At 60.0% G+C, this 20,228-nt stretch overlaps 2 protein-coding genes across 2 annotated transcripts in view; one reads left to right on the plus strand and one right to left on the minus strand.

Annotated features, from left to right (window-relative positions):
* The window catches only part of GALNT11 (polypeptide N-acetylgalactosaminyltransferase 11), a 34,480-nt gene extending 26,764 nt beyond the window's left edge, over nt 1-7,716 (plus strand). The window contains 7 exon segments of the mRNA XM_028525659.2: nt 689-806; nt 1,883-2,035; nt 4,011-4,229; nt 5,601-5,705; nt 7,081-7,108; nt 7,111-7,217; nt 7,397-7,716. Coding sequence (XP_028381460.1) covers nt 689-806; nt 1,883-2,035; nt 4,011-4,229; nt 5,601-5,705; nt 7,081-7,108; nt 7,111-7,217; nt 7,397-7,528 — 862 coding nt within the window. The 3' untranslated portion in view covers nt 7,529-7,716.
* An 8,793-nt stretch (nt 7,717-16,509) lies between these two features.
* KMT2C (lysine methyltransferase 2C) overlaps nt 16,510-20,228 on the minus strand; it is a 204,599-nt gene continuing 200,880 nt past the window's right edge. The window contains 3 exon segments of the mRNA XM_036011061.1: nt 16,510-18,353; nt 19,825-19,933; nt 20,125-20,198. Of these exon segments, the coding sequence (XP_035866954.1) occupies nt 18,261-18,353; nt 19,825-19,933; nt 20,125-20,198 (276 nt within the window). The 3' untranslated portion in view covers nt 16,510-18,260.

Consider the following 20,228-nt stretch of genomic DNA (forward strand, 5'->3'; position numbering starts at 1 on the left):
TGCAGGCGGCTTGGGCGCCAGCTCCCAGCCTGCCTAACCCAGTTGCTGGGGTGGTGGTGGGCGGTGCCTGGAAGCTCGGGGAGGCCAGCCCACCGCTCGCTCACTCTGGCTAACAGGGCTCTCAGTCTGGACAGCGTGGGCCTGCTGGGCCTGCTGAGTTATTCACATAACAGCATCCCTGGCCCCAACCCGTCAGATGCCGGAGGCGCCCGGCCCAGACAGCCAGGAAGTGTCTCCAGAGGGAAGAGACATGCTTGCCTGGAGCCAGAGCCACCCGACTCAAGAGCCTCTGGCCACACACACCGTTGAGTCAAGTTCTTTGAGGCAGACTCAGAGCAGCCAGGCTGTCTGGTCCCACTTCGGGGCCCTGGAGTCCAGCCTTCACCCCAGTGGCCCCGAGCCTGCCAGGCGGAGCTCCGTAGCTCATGGCAGGTGGACCTCTGCCAACAGCGGTCATGGTGAAGGAGAGTGCTGTGGTGTCGGGAGAGTGGCCTGCGTCACCCGTTGTCTGGTCTGTCACCAGCGGCCTGGCAAGGGGGTTGTGTGGGCCAGCTCCGTCCCTGGTACTAGACACACTGTTTTGTGACGGGTGACCGAGTGTTTATCAGTGATGTTCCACGGTTGCACTGAGCTCTTTAGAACCAGAAACCCGACCATACAGAGCTGACACAATGCACCTGTCTCCCAGGTCGCCCACGATGGCCGGAGGGCTGTTCGCCATGAACAGGGAGTACTTCGACGAGCTCGGGCGGTACGACAGCGGCATGGACATCTGGGGCGGGGAGAACCTGGAGATATCGTTTCGGGTGATTGTATATTTTTTACCTGCTCAGTCATTCGTGTGTGCGTCCGCGAGCCCGTATTTTCTGTGCATTCTCTTTGGTTGTTAAGAAATTGTCCTCAATGCATGCTACCCTGCCATAATCTGTGATATGGACAACGTCCATTCAAACTGTCAGAAGCACAGAAGCAGCCTTGCATTTGTTTTATGAGAATCCGGAAGGGACGGTTGTGGTGAATGGTTTGGTGTAAGACTTAATGTGCATTTAGTGTCGCTTTGTCCTTGCTGGACACGGTGGGGACCAGATCTCCCCGACTGCCCCAGACCGTCCGGCACGCTCCTGTTTTCCTGGAAACCACTCCCAGCTCCCCCTCCCACTTCCAGGAGTGGTCCAGCTCACGTGACAAAAAACCGAGCGTCCCCCCACGCACTGCCTCCTGAACGCTGCACACACAAGCACCTCCGCGTGGGGGGAGCGGGGGGGGGAGGGTGACACGGGTCCCCGCGCCCCTCCCAGTCAGGGGAGCGGGTGCACGTCCCCGCAGCGGCACGGTGTCAGTGCGCCGGCCGTGGGGTAGTTTTGCACGTGTGCTGACCGCAGTGTTTTTAAAAGGTAGTGTTTTTTTTACACTATCTTTAGAGTCTTGAAGTTGAAAGGAGTAATAGACATTATTAGTTCAGTCTTGGTGTAAAAAATGAGGTACCTGAGTAAAAATTAAAGGAACTGTGTAAGGTGACTCAGTGAAAAGTAAAATTTAGACCAGATCTAGGATCTCTTGAATCTGGACCTAGTTATTCTGCACCCGGTCCGACAGCGCGCGGTGAGCGCGGCGTCAGACGCCCGGCGGCGAAGGAGTGCAGCGTTGTTCCAGGCCCGAGCCGGACAGTTACAGGGAAGTGCGCTTCGGCCTTCCTTCGGGACGGTCGGCTCTAGCGGGATGAAGCCCCGCAGACGCCCACCTCCCAGAGACAGGGCTCGTGGCCGCGCGAGGGCTCCCGCACGCACCGGCCTCGTGGCCGCGCCCGCAGGCACGCCCGCACGCGCGCGCACCGACGCACGGCTCCGCGGCGACCATTAACTCGTGTTTTGCTTCCGACCAGATCTGGATGTGTGGCGGTAAACTCTTCATCATCCCTTGCTCTAGAGTCGGGCACATTTTCCGGAAGCGGCGGCCCTACGGCTCCCCGGAAGGCCGGGACACCATGACGCACAACTCGCTGCGGCTGGCGCACGTCTGGCTGGACGAGTACAAGGTGAGCGGGCGAGCGGGGCCGGGGCCGGGCCGGGGCCGGGGCCGCGCGGGTGTGCATGCAGGTGCCCCTGCCGCCGCGCGCTCCCTCGCTCCGAGTCACCCGGTTCTCCGCGCGCCCAGCCAGTAGGAACCGAGACGGGCGGCGGCGGCGGCGGCAACACTTTCTCCCGCGTGTCCTCAGCCCCCTGCGGCCCCCAGACCCCGGGCTCCTCCCGCGGCTCGCGGGCTCCCCCTGCGGCCTGCTCGGGCGGCGTCCTTCCCGCCCCTCCCCTGACATGCGGCCTGCGGCTCCGCTGCCTGGGCAACAGCTTTATGGAGGTTTGATTCAGAAACCACCTCTTAGAACACTTTCTCACTCTCCGAAGAGACCCCGTGTCCTCGGCCGCCGCCGCCGCCACCAGGTAACCAGGACTCCGCTCCCTCACTGCACCGCCGGGGCCTTGCACACAAACCTGGTTGCACGGCGCCGGGCCGTTGTGACTGTCGTTCTTCACTCAGATCGGTGTGCCAGGGTCCTCACGTTGTGCCACCCGTGTCGGTCCCTTTTTATTGCCCAGTGACAGTCCAGCGTGTGGCAGGACCGCATTTTGTCCATCCTTTCATGAGCCGATGGACGTGTGTGTGAGTTCCACCTCCTGTCCTGAGAAATGCCACCGTGCTCATCCAGTTGTTCTGAGCGAGGTCTGTTGGGCCCGCGTGGGGCTGGGGGATACACCGACGGCAGAGCGCAGGACCGGGTAACCCGAGGTGAATGCAGGTGGAGGGGCATGTCTCGTGTCCCCTGTCCCCTGGGAGTGATGAGGACGAGGCGATGCTGGACTGGGGAGCAGAGGCAGGACTTCCCGCCACCGGACTGAGCTCCCCGAGGCCGGGCTTCGTGCCAGTCACCTGGAGTCACCGCTGTCCAGCGCGGCAGCCCTCACAGTGCCCCAGGTCGTCCGACCGGGCCCAGCTGTCCCCGCGGTTGGGTGGGCAGCACGTGTGAAATTCCGCCGGAGGACACCGCTGCGTGGGTGGTGCCCAGCTGCAGGCGAGGCGCCGGCAGTGAGCCGCAGAACCTGTCTGCCCGGGCGGCAGCGGTCTGCACGCACACGAGTGCCCTGGCTGTCGCGCAGTGAGGTTCATCTGCTTGGAAGTACGTCCCAGAACCCTCTTCTCCAAGCGACCAGTGCAGAGAGGCCAGTGCAGGAAGTCTCGCACGGGTCACCGACCCGTTCCCAGAGCAAGGCGGGCCGGGCCGGCGGGCTGCGCTGCAGCAGTGCGGGGGCCCCAGGCGATGACCTCACAGTCCCTGTCACAGCTGGTCTGTAAAGGTCACTGAGTTTTAACGTGCAAAGAACAGCCAGGACTATCTGAAAGCTGTTAACACATTTTCATTTTAAACTGCGGGTTTTCATTGACGCGGCAGTCACAGGTTGAGGGCAGACCCGGGGACCCCCGCCGCCCCCTTTGCGGGCGGGTAAAGCGGGCCGCCCTCCTCGCCCAAGCATGTCACGTCAGTGGGTAGAGAGTCTGTGTCCGGTGACTCGAGTGGCTTCTGTTTGGGGGGGTGGACTCGAATGTGGCAAACAGCAGTCCATGTCACAGGCAGAGACAGGACCTCCGTGGGGGTCCCTCAGGGATCCCGGGGGCTGAGCCCTGGCGTCGGATGGCGGGCGGCCGCCCGGCTCTCATGTGGCCTGTTGCAGCGACTCTGAGACGCAAGTCGGGATCGGTGTGCGGTGGGTGCCGTCCCCACGGGTCTTGCCGCTTCGGGAACCGGGGTGCACCTCACCGTTCCTCTTCCTACCGTGGTCAGCCACAGGCCTGGCTGGGCAACAACTTCCCATGGCCGTTTCGGTCAGAATCCAGAAAGCACTGGCCTGAGAAGCGTTTTTGCTCACGACCTGTTTTCTCGCACGTCCTCGAACACCCCCCCCCCCCCGCCACGCACTCGGTGGCGCCCCTTAACCAGGAATGCGCCCTCTCCAACGCAGGAGCAGTACTTCTCCCTGCGGCCCGACCTGAGGACCAGAAGCTACGGGAACGTCAGCGAGCGCGTGGAGCTGAGGCGGCGGCTGGGCTGCAAGTCGTTCAAGTGGTACCTGGACCACATCTACCCGGAGATGCAGGTCTCCGGGCCCAACGCCAGGGCCCAGCAGCCCCTCTTCGTCAACAGAGGGCCGAAGCGGCCCCGGGTGCTGCGGCGCGGCCGGGTGAGCGGGGCGGTGGGCCTGGCGGGTGTTCGGTGGGGACCGGGGCTGGCCTCCCGTACGTCCGTACGGTTCCCTCTGCTGAGGGAGGTGCAGGAGCTACATCATCCTGGCTGTGGGGACCCTTTCCCTGCCGGGGCTGCGGGAGCGTGACTCCTGGCTTCTCTAAGTCACACGCTTGCTCCCGAGAGGACAGGTGCAAGTGCGGGTGCGAAAGGCAGTGTGAGTGTGCAGTGCACTGGGCACGGACCTGTCGAATGGGCGAAACAGAAGGAGAGGGTGGGGCAGCCGCAGTCGTTTGGCCTCGGCTCCGGGAGCCGACTGCAGGCAGGGAGCAGCGGGCGGCGCCGTCTGGGTGTTGGTGCACGGTGAGGCTCACGCCCGGTGTGTGGCGGTCGTCAGAGCTGAGCGGGAGCCCCACTGGCCGACTGCATTTGCTTACACGCTCCCTGTTGTTTCTCGCAAAAACTTTATTTACTTATTTATTTTAGAGAGGGGAAAGGAGAGAAACATCAGTTGGTTGCCTCTTGGCACACGCCAGACTGGGGACCTGGCCCACCGCACAGGCCTGTGCCCTGACTGGGAATTGAACCGGCGACCCTTTGGTTCGCAGGCCGGCACTCAGTCCACTGAGCCACAGCAGCCAGGGCAGGATTTCTGCAGTTTTGTAATCACGCAAATCTCAGGACCCTAGCCAGGAAACGCAGGCCTTTTCCCTGAGTCATTTGTTAGAACTTGCTTTCTGCAGGCTGCGTAGGTTCTGTGACCGCTGCGGGGCGGCTGGTAAGAAGCCTGGAGCTTTCCCCTTCTTGTTCTGAGATTTAAAACCCACCCAGATGCTACAGTCAGGTGTCCCCGGCTCCAGGGAAGACCGGCGCAGCGTGTGTCCCTGTAGCTGAGCCCCTCGTCACGGTCGTTCCCGCCTCGCTGGCCGCACTCACTCAGTCCTGGAAGAGCCCCCCCTTCCTGGGACGGGCCCCTTGGCTGCTTTCGGGCACCTCAGCCTTTGGAATGCCCGCGGCGTTCACAGTCTGTACCTGACTGGGTCGTGTGCGCTTCGGGCCTTCCGTTCTCGGCCTCCCAGGGCTCTGCTCAGGGCACAGTGATGGCTCTTCTTCCCTCTGGGGGATCGGTCGACCCGTGTCTTCAGGCGGAGTTGCCACCTGAGCTTGCCCGCACCTGTGGTTAAGACGGCCTGCAGCCGTGAAGGGTCCTACACGCCGCTGTGCACTGCGCCAGGGTGTAGGAGCGAACGTGCTTTGGAGGCCCAGGGCGTCCCCGCCTTTGGCTGACGTTTCCCCGTTCACCCCGACCCCCGGGTCTAGCGTCGGCCTGTCTGATGCTGGGTTTCACACGCCGCCTCTCCTCCCACAGCTCTACCACCCCCAGACCGGCAGGTGCCTGGTGGCCCAGGGCCGCCCGAGTCAGAAGGGGGGCCTCGTGGTGCTGAAGGCGTGTGACTACAGCGACCCCAACCAGGTGAGCCCGCGTGGAAGGGGGTCACGGCCGTGTGCACTCTGACTCGCCCGGCGCAGGCCCGCCCGGGCCGTGGCACGGGTGGCGGGGCGCCGCTCCTCTCCGGCTGAGTCTGAGCCCACCGCACGCGCGCCCCGCCCCCGCTTCACCCACGTGCCCCGCCCCCCGCTCCACCCGCGCGCCCGGTGCGGCGCGGCTAGGCTGCTGCCGTGTCCTGGCTGCTGTGAGGGGGGCAGACAGCTTTTCAGGCTCGTGCTTTCGTGTTCTTCGGTTAAATTCCCCCGAGTGCGATTGCTGGGTGATGTTTCTGAGGAAACGCCGTACGGCCTTTGCCAGGGGCTGCACGGATTTAAGTCGCACCAGCAGTGCGCCGGGTCCCTTCTCTCCGCACCCTCACCGGCACCGGTCGGCTCGTTGAGATGGCCACTCTGACAGGTGTGAGGTGAGCGCTCATCGCGGCTTTAATTTGCACCTCTCCGATGAGCAGTGAGATTCTGAGCATCTTTTCATGTACCTGTTGACCACCTGTATGTCCTCTGGAGAAAAGCCTGTTCAGGTCCTCTGCCCAGTTTTTTTTTTTTTTTTTAAAGATTTTACATATTTATTTATTTTGAGAGGCAGGGAGAAGGAGGGAGAAGGAGGGAGAGAAACATCAATGTGTGGTTGCCTCTCCCACACCCCCTGCTGGGGACCTGGCCCACAACCCAGGCCTGTGCCCTGACCGGGAATTGAACCGGTGACTTTTGGTTTGAAGGCCAGCACTCCATCCACTGAGCCACAGCAGCCAGGGCATCTGCCCATTTTTAAGTTGGGTGGTTTGGGGGTGTTTTTTTGGTGTTAAGTTGTATGAGTTCTTTATATGTTTTGGGGTATTAACCGTTTCGGATGTGTCATTGGCAGATATCTTCTCCCATTCAGTAAACTGTCTCATTTTGTTTTTTGCTTTGCTGTTCGGAAAACTTTGAGTTTGATGGAGTCCCAGTTGTTTATTTTTTCTTTTGTTTCCCTTGCCCGAGGAGACACATCAGTGTCGCACAGCTCTCCGAGCACCGGTCCTTTTCTCTGGTCAGATCTAGTTCTGGGCACTTTGTTTTCCTGATGCGGTCACGAGTGGGGTTGCTGTCTCCCGAGCACGTGTTACTGCTGTGGGAGGAGCACAGCTGGTCTGTGTGTGTCGATCCCGCGCCCGCAGCTTCGCCGGGGCTGTCGGCTCCCACAGAGTTTTGATGGCGTCTCCAGGGTTTTCTGGGTACAGTATCACGCATCTGTAAATGACGAGTTTCACTTCTTCCTGTCCAGCCTGGATGCTTTTATTTCTCTGTCTTTTCTGACTGCTGTGGGGGGAACTTCAGTTTTGATCTTTTACTTTTTCCCTTAGGTCTGGATTTATAACGAAGAGCACGAGCTGGTTTAAGCAACCTCCTCTGCCTGGACATGTCGGAGACCCGCTCGTCGGACCCACCTCGACTCATGAAGTGCCACGGGTCCGGGGGCTCCCAGCAGTGGACCTTCGGGGTGAGGAGCTGGCTTAGTGTGGGGGGCAGGGGCAGGGCAGGCGGACTCCTGTTCTGCCGGTGGGAGGGGTTCTGAGCTGGTAGCGCCCCAAAAGGAACCTTCCACGTGGGCTCTGGCGGGCTGTGCATGCTTCCCCACGCCCAGCGGTGCTTGAGCGGCCCCTCCTTTCTTGTTTCCAGAAGAGCAGTCGGCTGTACCAGGTGTCAGTTGGGCAGTGCCTGAAAGCGGTGGACCCGCTGAGTCACAAAGGCTTCGTTGCCATGGCAATCTGTGACGGCTCCTCCTCTCAGCAGTGGCACCTGGAAGGTTAAGGTGGACCCCGTGCTGGGATGTGGGTGTGAGCTGCCGTCCCCCTGGGGGGCAGCCTGGGGAGATGGGGGGCAGCACCGGGTGACCGGCGGGAGGGGAGGACTCGGGTGCCACCAGGACACCGAGGTCCCTTCTAGGCTGCTGTTAAGGACTTGCGTGCTCACTGTAGAAAACCAGAGTGCAGTTGTAACGCCAAGAGCCAGGCCCGTGTGGAAGGGCCCGACCCAGGAGACGGCTAGGTCTGCCCCAGCTGATGTGTGCCCGTGCCAGTCCCTGTGACAGCGGGCAGTGTCCATCCGTCTGGTCGGGCTCGTCTCTCTCTCCTGCCTGGGAGACTTCATGGCAGACGGTTAACGTTAAACACACACTGACCGAGTCCACGTTAATTCTAACTTCAGAGGCATCACTTATAAGATCATATTTAAAAGGCAGTTGATTATTATAAATTATTTTGATTAATTGTGGTACTATGTACATTTAAAATAAAGGATCTTTTTAATCATGTGCTGTCTCTGTGTGCTGGAGCCTGCGGTCCGGGCCACCCCGAGTGTGCAGGCGTGCTGCCGGGTTCGGCTGCCGGACCGGCGTGCTCGGGAGCGGCTCTGGCCGCAGGGCGGGTCCCGTGTTTGGGTGTGAATCGTGAGTTGGAGACCGCGGGGATGTGGCTGCGGACATGTGCTGTGGCGGCTGGCCGGGGGGCGGCAGGCAGAGCTGCGACCCGGGTGGCCGGGCAGAGAGGCCAGAATTCCTGTGCGCGTGAACGCACACGCACGGGTCTCGGGCAGAGAGGCCGACCCGGGAGTCGTGTGCGTGTGTTCAGCGGCCAACACGTGGAGCGAGTCCTGGTCACCGAGTCACTGACTCGGCCTCTTGGAGGCCCAGCGCGCGGCCCGAGAGGCCGTCTGGACACCTCGCTGGGCCTCCACGCGGGGAGAAGAACAGGCCCGTACCCCCGACTTTCTGTCTGTCCTTCAACGTGGAGCCCCGACGGTGCGGGACGGAGGACAAAGCAGCGGGCTGGTGGGCTCACGCGCAGCAGGACCGGCGGTGCCCCGGCTGGAGGGCCGAGCGCGAGCCTGGACCGAGCTGCGGGACCCGGCCGCCCGCCGCCTCCCAGAGACTGCCTTGCGGTGTGACGCACATCAGCTGGGTGGGAGAGCACGCGCGTGCCCGGCACGAGTGGGAGGCCTCCGGGGAGCGGTGTTGATGTCAGTCAGAGCGGACTCCAGTCGGGCTGCTGCGGGGATCGCGGTCCTTTCGTGGCCGGGAAAGGGCCGACCCGCTGAGCGGAAACCGCCCTTCGGAGCTCCCTTCCGGACAGGCGCCACCCACGGCTTACGGGGGTTCACCGCGCCTCCCGGCGGCAGCAGAACAGAAAGCACGCGGTCACCGGGGTGAGGAAACCTGCGCCACGGCCGAGCCAGCGCCACAGAAGTAACGTCACGGGCCACCCCCACCCGGGACGCAGTGACTCTCCCGAGTACACGAGACACATTCACCGAGACAGGTTGTGTCCCGGGATCTCAAGCCTCAATTTACACAGATTCAAGGCTTGACGCTTGTGCTGGAAATCAACAAGGAAACCGCCTGAAAACCTAGGGACGCCTCCCCAGCGCCCGTGGGTCGGAGGGGACTCGGGAGGCCACTCTGCGCTGAGCGCGCCGCCACGGCACGGCAGAGGGGCCGGCGCCGCCCTCTCGGCGTAGGGGAGGCGCGGAGCTCCGAGCTCCTCCGTCAGGAAAGGGTTAATACGGGTCTGAAAATCAGTGAGTTTGGCTTTTACCTTAGGTAAATAGAAAAAGGGCAAAGAAGCAGAAGAAATACTAAATAATTGGAACAGGAACGGAAGAAATAATCAGATACCTGGATGAAATAGGAAATCAGAACATCAGCGAAACCAAACACTGGGTCAAGAATATAAAAACTGACAAAACCTTTAGTAAGAATACAAAACAAAACAAAAAACCTCCCAGCATCAGTGAGGACAAGGGCGCCCCCCAGAGTGTCCCCAGGTGACAGGCAAGCAGCACAGGAATCGCACTTGCTGGTGGGAGCACCACGTGGCACAGCCACGGCACAGCCACGGTGCACGTGTTTGGCGGAATTTCCTAGGAAACTGCGTGTATCGTCTACAAAACATACAGTCCCACCATGTGACCCGACGGTCAAGCCTCTGGGTGGTTTACCCCAAGGAGCTGAGAACTTAGTGGCCACAGAAAACTCTCACTTCCGGCAGCTTTGCTAATTGCCCCAACTTGGACGTCCTTCGGTGAGTGGGCGGGTGCACTGCGGACCACCCAGACGGCGGAAAGAACCGGGACAGCACGCCGCACACAGACGCGGAGGGACCCTGAGCACGCCTCCCTCGGTGGAAACCTGCTCACTGCTCTAGGCCAGCTGGTGGCACACAGGAGGCGGCCATGGGGACGGGAGCAGGTGAGCGGTCCAATCCGCAGGCCGCACAGAACCAGAGGCAGAGCCCGGCGCACGCTGTGGGCTCGGGAGGCGGTGATGCGTCGGCAGTGGCTGGTCAGTGGGAACCAGGCCCTGCTGGTGTGGGGCTGACGGACAGCTGTGTGTGTGTGTGTGTGTGTGTGTGTGCGCGTGCACGCCACACTCGACGCTGTGCACCCGACGCTGCTTACCAAAGGGCACAGGACCTACAGTGACCAACGGGGTGGCCATGTGTGAGGTGCAATGGACAAACTCTTTGAAAGAGGCAAATCACCCAGCTCCTCTGGAGACACAGACAGCCGAAACCTGTAGTTTAAAAAACCTTCCCACGTAGAAAACTCGGCACAGATGGGTTTACTGACGAATTCTATCCAACGCTGGAGGAAAAACCCATACCAATAATACAGTTTCCTCTGGGAAGCTGCTGAGAACTTCTGGTGTTGTGAGCAACTTAAAAAGCAACACGCCAGGAAACAACATCCACACACGGAGGCCCAGCGCTGCCGCGCCCGGCGACACGGCTGCGCTCGCCGTGCACCCCCACCTTGCCAGCCGGGGCGTCGGTGCACTGAGCCCCGTCAGGCCATCCGCACAGAAAGGCCCCCCGCCCCAGTCTGTGCTTGAGCCCAGTGCAGACGTGGGTGAGGCCAGGGAAGGTCCCGGTGACGGGGTGGGGGTGGGTGGGGGTGGGGAATGAGCGTGCGCCCCAGAAAGGCGTGCTCACAGAATTGACCCAAATGCAGCCAACGCCTCCAAACCCGGGAAAGGGCATCCGGCGACAGGAAGTGACGCTAGAAAGAGGACCGTGGGAACCGAAATGCTGCCGGGGGATCAGTCAGCAGCTAACTGGGCCCAGAGGTGAGAGGGAAGGAGCAGACGCCGGATCGTGGGAGAGCTGTTACCAGCACATTCTGTGTGCTGAGCGCGTCAGAGGAAAACTGGGATGCCGAGGAGTGAGCCTGCCCGGGCCCTGAGAAACGAAACGCGTGACGAACCTGAGTTGCAGTCACACACACCAGGGAGATGGCGGAGACTCGACGGCCCGGCGTCTGGGTCAGGCCCCAGAACAGAAGAGGGCTCGACCGGGAAAGCCGGCGGGGTCAGCGCCACGTCTGTGGTTTATGTGATGGGAGGGGGCCGACGTGAACACCTCTGGTCTCAGTCACGCGAGGGGAGACGGTCGGGGGGCGTGGGGGCCGTCTGTGTGATCTTTGCAACTGTCCTGTGGACCTGAAATCACCCTCCAACAAACTTTGTTTCCGAAGACCAGCAACCGCTGCGGTGCACTGGAGCCCACACGTCGGAGAGCACCGCACTCTGCCGTGCGTCGCACACCCAGGGTTTTGTGCGCATCGTACACAGAAGTATCACACCCACGTGTGACAGCCATCCTCATTTCTCCCTCAGACATTTGGGCAAAAACACGAGCATTACACACAACAAAGCACAGTAACTCGTCACGGCGTCGTATGTGGGAGAACACAGTAAACTACCTGGGCAGCTCGCGGGTCTTTTGTTCCCCTTCCCTGCTTCGGTTTGCTTTTGAGGCCACGTATAGATATCTTAATCACAGAGCACTATCTAATAGTTTCACCCAAGTACTCATTTAGGGTCAAAAAGAAAGTATTGATTTATTTTGAGACCCGCCCTCCCCCCGCAGGGCACCTGTTAGGGAGAAGAAAGGCGAGTCTCCAGGGCACTCACCTCTGCGAGCCGGGAGGGGTCAGCGGGCCGTGCAGACCGGGCCGGGGTAGGAGGCCGGGGTACGAGGCTGGGAGCAGCGGGGGCAGCAGGGTCTTCCTGGGGGGCTCCAGGTCGGGCAGAGCTGCCGCCGCCAGGAGTCCCGCAGTGCCAGTGGAGCGGCTTCTGGGAGGGAGGGAGGAAAGACGAGGTCTCCGAGGTGCAGTGCTCCCGGAGCGGGAGTGGGACGGGGAGGACTAGCAGGCGCCGGCCGGACCTGGGTTCGGAGAAGGGGGCCCTGGCACCGTTGTCCCCGTGCGTCCTGACTGCACCAGGCGAGGGCAGCGGGCCCCTCGCGGATGGACACCGGGGGAGGGCAGGCGCGGGAGCCGCGGGTGGGCCTGCGTGGACGTGCGTCTGAGGAGTGACGTGTTTCCTTCCTTCCCGAGCCGGAGCGGAACCGGGTGGGAAGGACTTCCGGGGCCCAAGGCCGCAGGCGGCGGGAGCCCAAACTGCAACGGCAGCGGCCAGTGGCCTGCCGGGGGGGGGGGGGGGGGGGGGGGGGCGGAGGGGCGAGGCCCGCAGTGGGGAAAGGGGGGCGTCTTCTCCAGAGCAGGTGGCCTGGACCTGGGGGCCTCCGCAGCGTCAGCGTGGACAAGTGGAAGTGGGGGCGGGCAGGAGGGCGGCCCTGTGTGCGGCAGCCTCCTCTGGGGGCGTTCCAGGCGCAGCCGCCGCCCACGGGCAGGAGGACCTGCTCCGCCTTCCTCCCCGGTAGGACGTGAGCTCCACTCTAGAAGATCATGGAAGTTGTAAGTGACCTTCTGGAACCATGGATGAGGGCCGTGCTGACCAGGGTCGTGTGCCCGCCCTGTGAGCGGCGCGAGGCTGACGTCCTGGTGCCCGTCCTGGGAGGGGACCGTAGCTGTGGATGGGCGTGACACCAGGCTCTCCACGCTGTGACGGGGACCATCTTGCTTCATTGCTTCAGAAGCACCCAGTTCCTCGGCACGAGGTGGGGGCCCTGCGGCTCTGGCAAGAGCCGGTGGTGGGCGCCGCAGCTGTAAAGCGAACCCCTGGCCCCCTTGACAGCTGTGCTCGTGAAGCGTCAGTGTGTCGCCGAAAGGAAACTGAGGTTTCTTCTCTGCACGCAAACAGTCAAACCAACGGAGCACATCACTCAGCGTGTGGGACCGAGAAGAACCGGCCTCGGGGGCGGCTGCCTGCCCCGAGCCCCGGCTGGGATGCGGGGGAGGCTCTTCAATAACAAAGCAGCGAGGCGAGGTCCGTTCCCCCCCCCCCCCCCCCCCCCCCCCCCCCCGTGCAGAGGACCCGGGACCCGGCTGTCCCCGGTGAGTGGCGTCTGAAGGAGACAGCTGGCCTACCGGAGGCGTCGGCACTGCTTGGGGGCTTCGAACGGGGAACACGGCTTTGTTGGTATCTGAGGCCGACTGCCCTCCCAGCACAGAAGCCAGGGACACCTGCGGAGCTGGGCCTTCCGGGGGGAGGTGGCCTTTCCGGAGATGTTTTCTGTGTCGAAGTCACGTGACTCCGACGTCTGAAACGCAGGTCAGCCCAGCAGGAGGGGTGGAGTCCGGGGACTGTCCTTTGGAAGGCCTGACGGCGTCTCTCCACCGCACAGCCAGCCGCTCCACTCCCCCGGCCCCCTCTGGGTCAGCGCGGCACTACTCGGGGTCCCGCACGGCCCCCCTCCTCGGCGGGGCAGCACAGGTCACCTCCCGTAGGTCAGGGTTGTGGTGCCGCCTCCTGTCACTTCCCGTTGTTCTCGGATCTTCCGAATCCCTGTGACCTGGCTCTCGCTTCCGTCTGGTCCCGCCTCCTGCTGCTGGCCCGCCTGGCCTGCCTCTCGGTTCCCGCGCCTCGCAGACCTCAGGGCCCTCGCACGTGCTGGGGGACGGGGGGACGGGGGGGGGGGCTTGTTCCTGTCCCTCTGCTCCCCGTCTCTCCGTTCCTCATGGCTTCGCTTCGGTGTCACCTCAGGGAGACCTCCTGCCTCCAGCTCACTGTGTCAGAGTGCTGTCCGAAAAACGGCCTCACTTTGTGCCTCCAGTGGAACGGAGGCCCTTTGACTCAGGGCACAAGCAGGCCACGCCGACACTGGCAGGAGGGGCTGAGGTGCGGAACGGGCCGGTCCAGGCACCCATGTGCGCCAGGTAAACATCGGGAGGACCACCCCGCCGATGAGCGAGGGGTCCCAGCCCCACACGGGCACGCTCCAGCCCTGGTTCCAGTGCCAGGGAGAGAAGTCCCCGGGGACCCTGGGTCGTGAAGGCCAGCAGAGACGTGTCCCAGAGAGACAAGCGGCGGCTAGAGACGTAGACACCACGGGTCTCAAGGGAGCCCTGCACCGGTTCGCTGACCCACTCACTTCCGGCGCGCTCGGGGACGGCGGAGCAGCCCTCGAAGTGACAGGGACTTATGGGGAGGAAACAAGTGGACAAACTTCAGGGTGGGGGCTGCAGGGCCAGCAGGAAGGGCAGCTCTCTCAAGGACACAAGTGCTGGCCAGTGCCACTGTCCCTTTGTGGAGCTCCCGCCGGCCCCCACGACGCCCGCCAGACACGGGTGGGCGCCCAGGCTGAGTCACCATCAACCTGGCTGATGCCGCTCAACCCGCCCCCCAGCAGTTCCCCGAGACCCTGCCCCACCAGTTTCACGGTTCAGCCAGAACCCCTTCCAGCAACTCTCCCACACAAGTGACCAGCCTCAGCCCACGCTGCCGACTTCCCCAAGATCTCTCAGAGGCCCACAAACCCGGGATAGGCTGCAGCCGCCCTGAACCTCCTGCTGAGCGGCCCAAGCCCAGCATGGGCAGCAACCAACCACAGATCACGTGGGGTTTACCTCTTGGAAGCAAGGTTGTTGGTTCAATACCTGCAATTAAGGTGACTCACAACGTGAACAGTATGAAGCATAAAAATCATCCAGTTCCATCAACGGAGGCAGAAAAAGCACGTGGCAAAACCCAGCATTCATTTACAAGAAAACCTCTCCTCAACGTGGGAACAGAGGGGATGTAAAACCCAACACATGGAAGGCCGTGTACGACAAACCCACAGCCAACATCCCACCAGCGACGAGCTGAGAAAGCCTTTGCTGCGTGGGCAGGAAGAGACAAGGGCGTCCGCTTCCACCACTTCATGCAACACAGCGTCAGGAGTCCCAGCCACACTGTCGGACGAGAGAAGGCACCCAGCCAGGGAGGAAGTACAACTGTCCCTGTCTGCACGTGACATACTATAGCGAACCCCAAAGATGCTACCAAAAACCTTTTTTTTTTAGAATAAAATTATTACAAATCACACAACTCAACAGCCAAAAAACAATCTCTTTAAAAAATGGGCAAAGGAACTGGCCAGACACTTCTCCCAAGAGGACACACAGACGGCCAACAGACATGAAAAGATGCTCAGCATCGCTCATGAGCAGGGCGATGCACATTAATGCCACAACGAGACCTCCCCGCACGGCTGTCAGCATGGCCGTCCCGTCGATCGCCCAGCAAGCACCAGTACGGATGCGGTGGGAAGCAGGGTGGAGGGCCCTCAAGAAGTTAAACAGCTGCCTTACAACCCAGCGATTCAGCTTCGGGGTATATATCCAGAGAAACCCCAAACATGAATTCAAGAAGACACGTGTACCCCCCACCCCCGCCGCCAACGTTCATTGCTCTGCCATTTACAATCACCACGATACGGAAGCAGCCCGAGTGCCGGTCGGCGCGCAGACACAAGGGGACGCGGCTCGGCCGTAACAAAGAGCGGAACCTTACCATCCGTGGTGGGCGTGGACGGACAGGCCGAGACGGCGTGCACGCTGCAGTCGGTCAGACAGAGAGAGAGAAATACCACATAATGCCACTTACACGTGGGGTCTAAGAAACAACCGAGCAAACAGAAACAAACCCACAGGCACAAAGAATGAACGAATGGCCGCCCAATGTAGTGGGGTTGGTGGGCGCGGGAGGGGGCGCAAGGGAAAAGGGATCACAAAGCAGCGACTGCCAGGGATGGGAACAGTCATGGGGACGTAGAGCGTGGCCCCAGACACGCAGCCAGTAAAACCGCAGTGACCGTGTGACGTCGGAGCGGCACTGGACTCACAGGGACGGTCACCATGGAATGTCCAAGCACCGTGTCGTGCACCTGAAACTAACACAAGACTATAGATCAACTGTGATTGGAAAATGGAAAAACAACTGAAAGTAAAATGTAGTTAACATCGTACATAGAATTTTTACTGAAAGTAGGAAAGATAACACACATAAAGGGCCTCAGCTTCCTTCACAAATTGTAATAAGCATCTCTAAGGTAAGAAAATAAATCTTTAGGGGGATTCTGAACAATTTTAATTCTCAGCCCCTTAAGTTAAATGTGTTCAATGCCGGCAGTATTACAGACCAAATACAGCCTGCACCACGTACAGCAAAGCTCGGGGAACAATTTAACAGTTAAACAGAACTGGACTTGGTAAACAAGGGAATAAAGCGTAACAAACACTTCTTAATCAGAAGCTGAAGTTCCCTTCTTCATTCAACTGCGAGGAAGAGACTGTCTCTATGTTACAAACTTGCCCCTGAGCTCCCTCAGAAGGGAGCCGAGGGGATGACGCCAGCACCCGACTCCCAGAGGGCCCGGCCGCGGGTGGCCTGTAGGAGCTGTCCCTTGCAGAGCTCAAACCGGAACACGAGACGGGTTAACAGAGATGCAGGTGGCTTTTATAGATGTAAAATATTTTATTTGTAAATGGTGATCTTCTAAATCTGTGTCCACAAATTCCAAAACCCATAACACTCTGTATACTTCAAAAATTCAATTTTTTGCCAACATTAGATACTATTATACAGAACAGAAAACAAAACAAAAACCCGGTGGGACAAATACTGGTAGGATGTCAGAGTATTGTACAAGAGAAGAAAAATATTCAGGAAACAAATTTCATACAGCTATTTATCAAGAGAAAAATATATACAATTGATTTATTCTGTAAGATAAAAATACATCATGCCATATACATTACAAGTTCAGAACTGCGTCACTGACTAGACCACCAGCTTACAGCCCACTCGAGTTGTGCACACGAAAACTTCATCATATACTCAGTCTGTGAAGTGTCAGTACCAGAAGTTTAAGTACAAAATAAAAAGCTAACCTGGTTCAAAATGCTGATTAAATTTCTACAAGCAAACACAAAACAGTGTGTTTTTTATTAAAGAAATGTAAACAAACAGTTCATACAAACACACTTTAAAATCACATCTTCCAAAGCCCCTCTGCCGGAGCCCTGCAGCGGCCAGCCTGGTCACGGTGCGTCTGTCCTGTTTTAAAAAACTCCTCTCCAAATGTTTGTGTCAAACAGAAGGCTAGAGAGTTAGATCTGAGTTCCTGCTACACGATCCTAGTACGTTTACATGATTCTTTGTGGCCGAGACAAAGTTCTAATCAAAACTACTTTTGCTGGAAAAAACTCAGCCTCCACCTGGGTGTCTTCTGAAGCAGTCATTCACAGTTATCACAAAGTGTGAGCACAAAAAACCTGACTGAAGGAGCAGGGATGCAACAATAGAATAGGAAAAAATCAGTTCGAATTACCAAAACAGCTACAAAAGTGGTCGTCGCGGCTGTTCCGTCGGAAGGAAGGTGTATAAAACATTAAGTACTAATCGACCATAGTTTCCAAAAAACCCCGAACACTCCAGGTTGAACTTTTGGTTATTACGTAATCATGATGGCGCACTTAGTAACGCAAAGTCGTGTCGTGACATCCCTGTGGACACTGTGTAAGCACCCGAGCTGCTGCAGAGCCTGGTAGCGTTTGGTCAATAACTATTTTTATTCTGTATTTTTATTCTCAAAATATTTACATATTTGTACAAAGTAACAGGTTTTGTTAGTTCTGCAGGTAACAGCAGCAGCTTGGCTTTCTTCTAACTTTTATTTAAAAATAGCTTCATTCACTTATTCAATAATAAATACAAAAAGTTTCTCTTATTTTACAGAAATCAAAAACTACAATAAACTGACTCATGGAATCAAGTATTTAAATGTGTTTTAGTGCAAGTTATTATCCCTTAGCTCTATCCCTAAGGAAGTCATTTCAGTACATTCCGTGTTCAGTGGTGTCTACTGCAATAGAAACTCTGACGCAGAGGGCCCGCCCCCGTCTCCCGCGAGGCCGCGGCCGGCGCCCCGACGCCCCCTCTCGCTGGTGATTTCAGTCTTACATTCATAGGAAGGGCCCTGCCCCGGGGCGGGGCAGCCGTCGGCTCTTTGCCCCAGTGAAAGGTTCTCCTCAGTGAGACTAACAACGAAACAGAACAAAACCCACCCACAGAAAGGAAAGGAAGGAAGGAAAAGAAAAAGTGCTGGACCACTCTGCAAGTCCCGGCGGCCTCGGCCGCGCCGGCGTTCCGGGGCCGCTCCGCCCGAGGACCGAGGACTAAGGACCAAGGACCTCGGAACTCCCAGAAGCTAGTTTTCAGAGTCATAGAACAGAAAAAAAAATCTTTCTGCTGCCAAATCCAAACGGTGCGTGGAGTCGCTCCTTCCCAGGGACGTGCCGCCCGCCGAGCCCGAGGCCGCGCTCAGTTCATCCACTTGCGGCAGTTGACCGCTCCGCAGTGGCACGGGATCTTGTGCTGGTCGTCCTCGAAGTCGAACTTGTAGTCGTAGCACAGCTGCCCACGGCAAAGACACAGGGTGAGAGGGGCCGCGGGGGGCTGCCGCCGCCCGCCCGGGGCTTGCGACCCGCACAGCACGCAGAGGCACGGGAAGACCCGCTGTGCTGAGTTCCTCGGGGGCGGGGGGCACTGGGGGACCTCGGGAACAGGTAAAGGAGCAGGCCTGGCTGAGTTTACCTGGGGTCCCGGAGGGACAGAGGAAATCGGGGGCGGGGATGGGACGGTGTTTGCAGAACCAACCAGATATAAGGAAGCGTGCCGGCCAGAGGTGCACTGTCACCTCACACCACGCTGCTCCTGCAGGTGGGCCACGTGGGCAGGTGCCCCCCCACCCCCCGCCACAGAGCACCTAAGCTGGGCCGAGGGGACTCGCCTTTGCACCCCCGTCTCTCTCTCTCTCCTCCACTGCCCCTCACTCAGAAGAGCATCTCACAGACGCCCTTCTGCAGGGCGCACAGGCTTGTTAGCACAGACCAACCCTGCGGTCAGGTGGCTGAGAGTCTGCGGACTCCCCCGGGGCAGCCCCCGGGCACCTGACTCCTGCGGGGCGGTGTGCTCACAGCACCTGGAGAGCTTCTCACACTCGCTCTCAGGGACCCGTCAAGTTACGTCAAGATGTGCAAAACGGGCCTCGGGTCAGCTCTCGATTTAAGAAAGGGGACTCTGCAAAAATGACCAAAAAACACAGACAGAGAGCCCCACGGTCCTGTTCGAGGTGGGCCAGGGCCCCCGACACAGGGAGGCACTCGGACCCTGGGCCCCAGGCAGGAGGGTGGCTTCCTGCAGATGCGGGCAGCCTGCCGGCGGCTTCGCGGTCCATGCCGGCTCCGGAGCGAGGAGCCACCACTCCGTGCGCTGGCCACGCCGTGACACAGTTGGGGAATGGAAAGGAGGCAATGAAACTAACAACAACCTTAACTGTCATCTGTGAGACCAAAGAAACAAGTGTCAAGGTCAGCGTTTAGCATGTTGAAGAAAAGGAAAAATAATAAAGTAGCCAAACTGCTCAAAAATCTGCGGGCGCGCACAGCTGGGAAGCGTGTACTCCGGTGTGAGCACACGCAGCCCCAGCCCTGCTGCCCGCCGCCCTGAGGGGACCCCCGCATGAGCCCCGGGGGTCCGGAGGGTGCCGGAGCAACGGTGGCGTGACGGGCTCTGGTCACCTGCTCACAGCCAGGCTTGGTCTTTAAAGGAGGGCCCTGCCCCGCTGCGAGGAGGGGGAGGGGGAGGGGAGGGGAGGGGCCTGTGGCACAGGAGATGAGGCCCGGCAAGGGGCGCAGGAATGGAGGAGGGGTGTGGAGAGGGGCGGTGCACAGGCGCTCAGCACTGCCGTGTGGGAGACCGCCACATGGGGGCTGCTGCCAGTGACGGTGACCAGGACACCAGGGGACGGGGGTGCGGCTGTGGGGAGGGGCAGTGTGCCCCGGCGCCCGCACCCGACGACCGGCTCCCGCCACCACGGCCTCACCTCCTCTCCCTTCTGGATCCTGCGGCTGGAGCTGATGATGATCTTGTGTCCTCTCTCGAACGTCACCACCTCCGCCACGCAGTTGGGGGCACACGAGTGGTTGATGTACCTGCGAACCGCCGTTTCAGAAAACGGTCGGTCAGCGGGTGCTTCGAAAACCTGCGGCTCACGGGGCGAGCTGCTTCCTACGCACACTTCCATCAGCCCAAGCACGGGAACGCTCTCCGGGGCTCCCTCGCCCTGAGCTGTCCATCCCGCCCCCGACTGCGCACCGGGCCCGCGCGGACGGCTGCACCTCACCTGGCAGGCCCGCCCGTGAGCGTCGCATCGATCACGTGGTCGTTGTCCATGCGGAACATGTACACGCCCCGGTTCTGAAAGAGAGGCCACTCAGAGCCGCGCCC

Source organism: Phyllostomus discolor, chromosome 10 (assembly GCF_004126475.2).
Source record: "Phyllostomus discolor isolate MPI-MPIP mPhyDis1 chromosome 10, mPhyDis1.pri.v3, whole genome shotgun sequence".
In the NCBI taxonomy this organism is placed as follows: Eukaryota; Metazoa; Chordata; class Mammalia; order Chiroptera; family Phyllostomidae; genus Phyllostomus; species Phyllostomus discolor.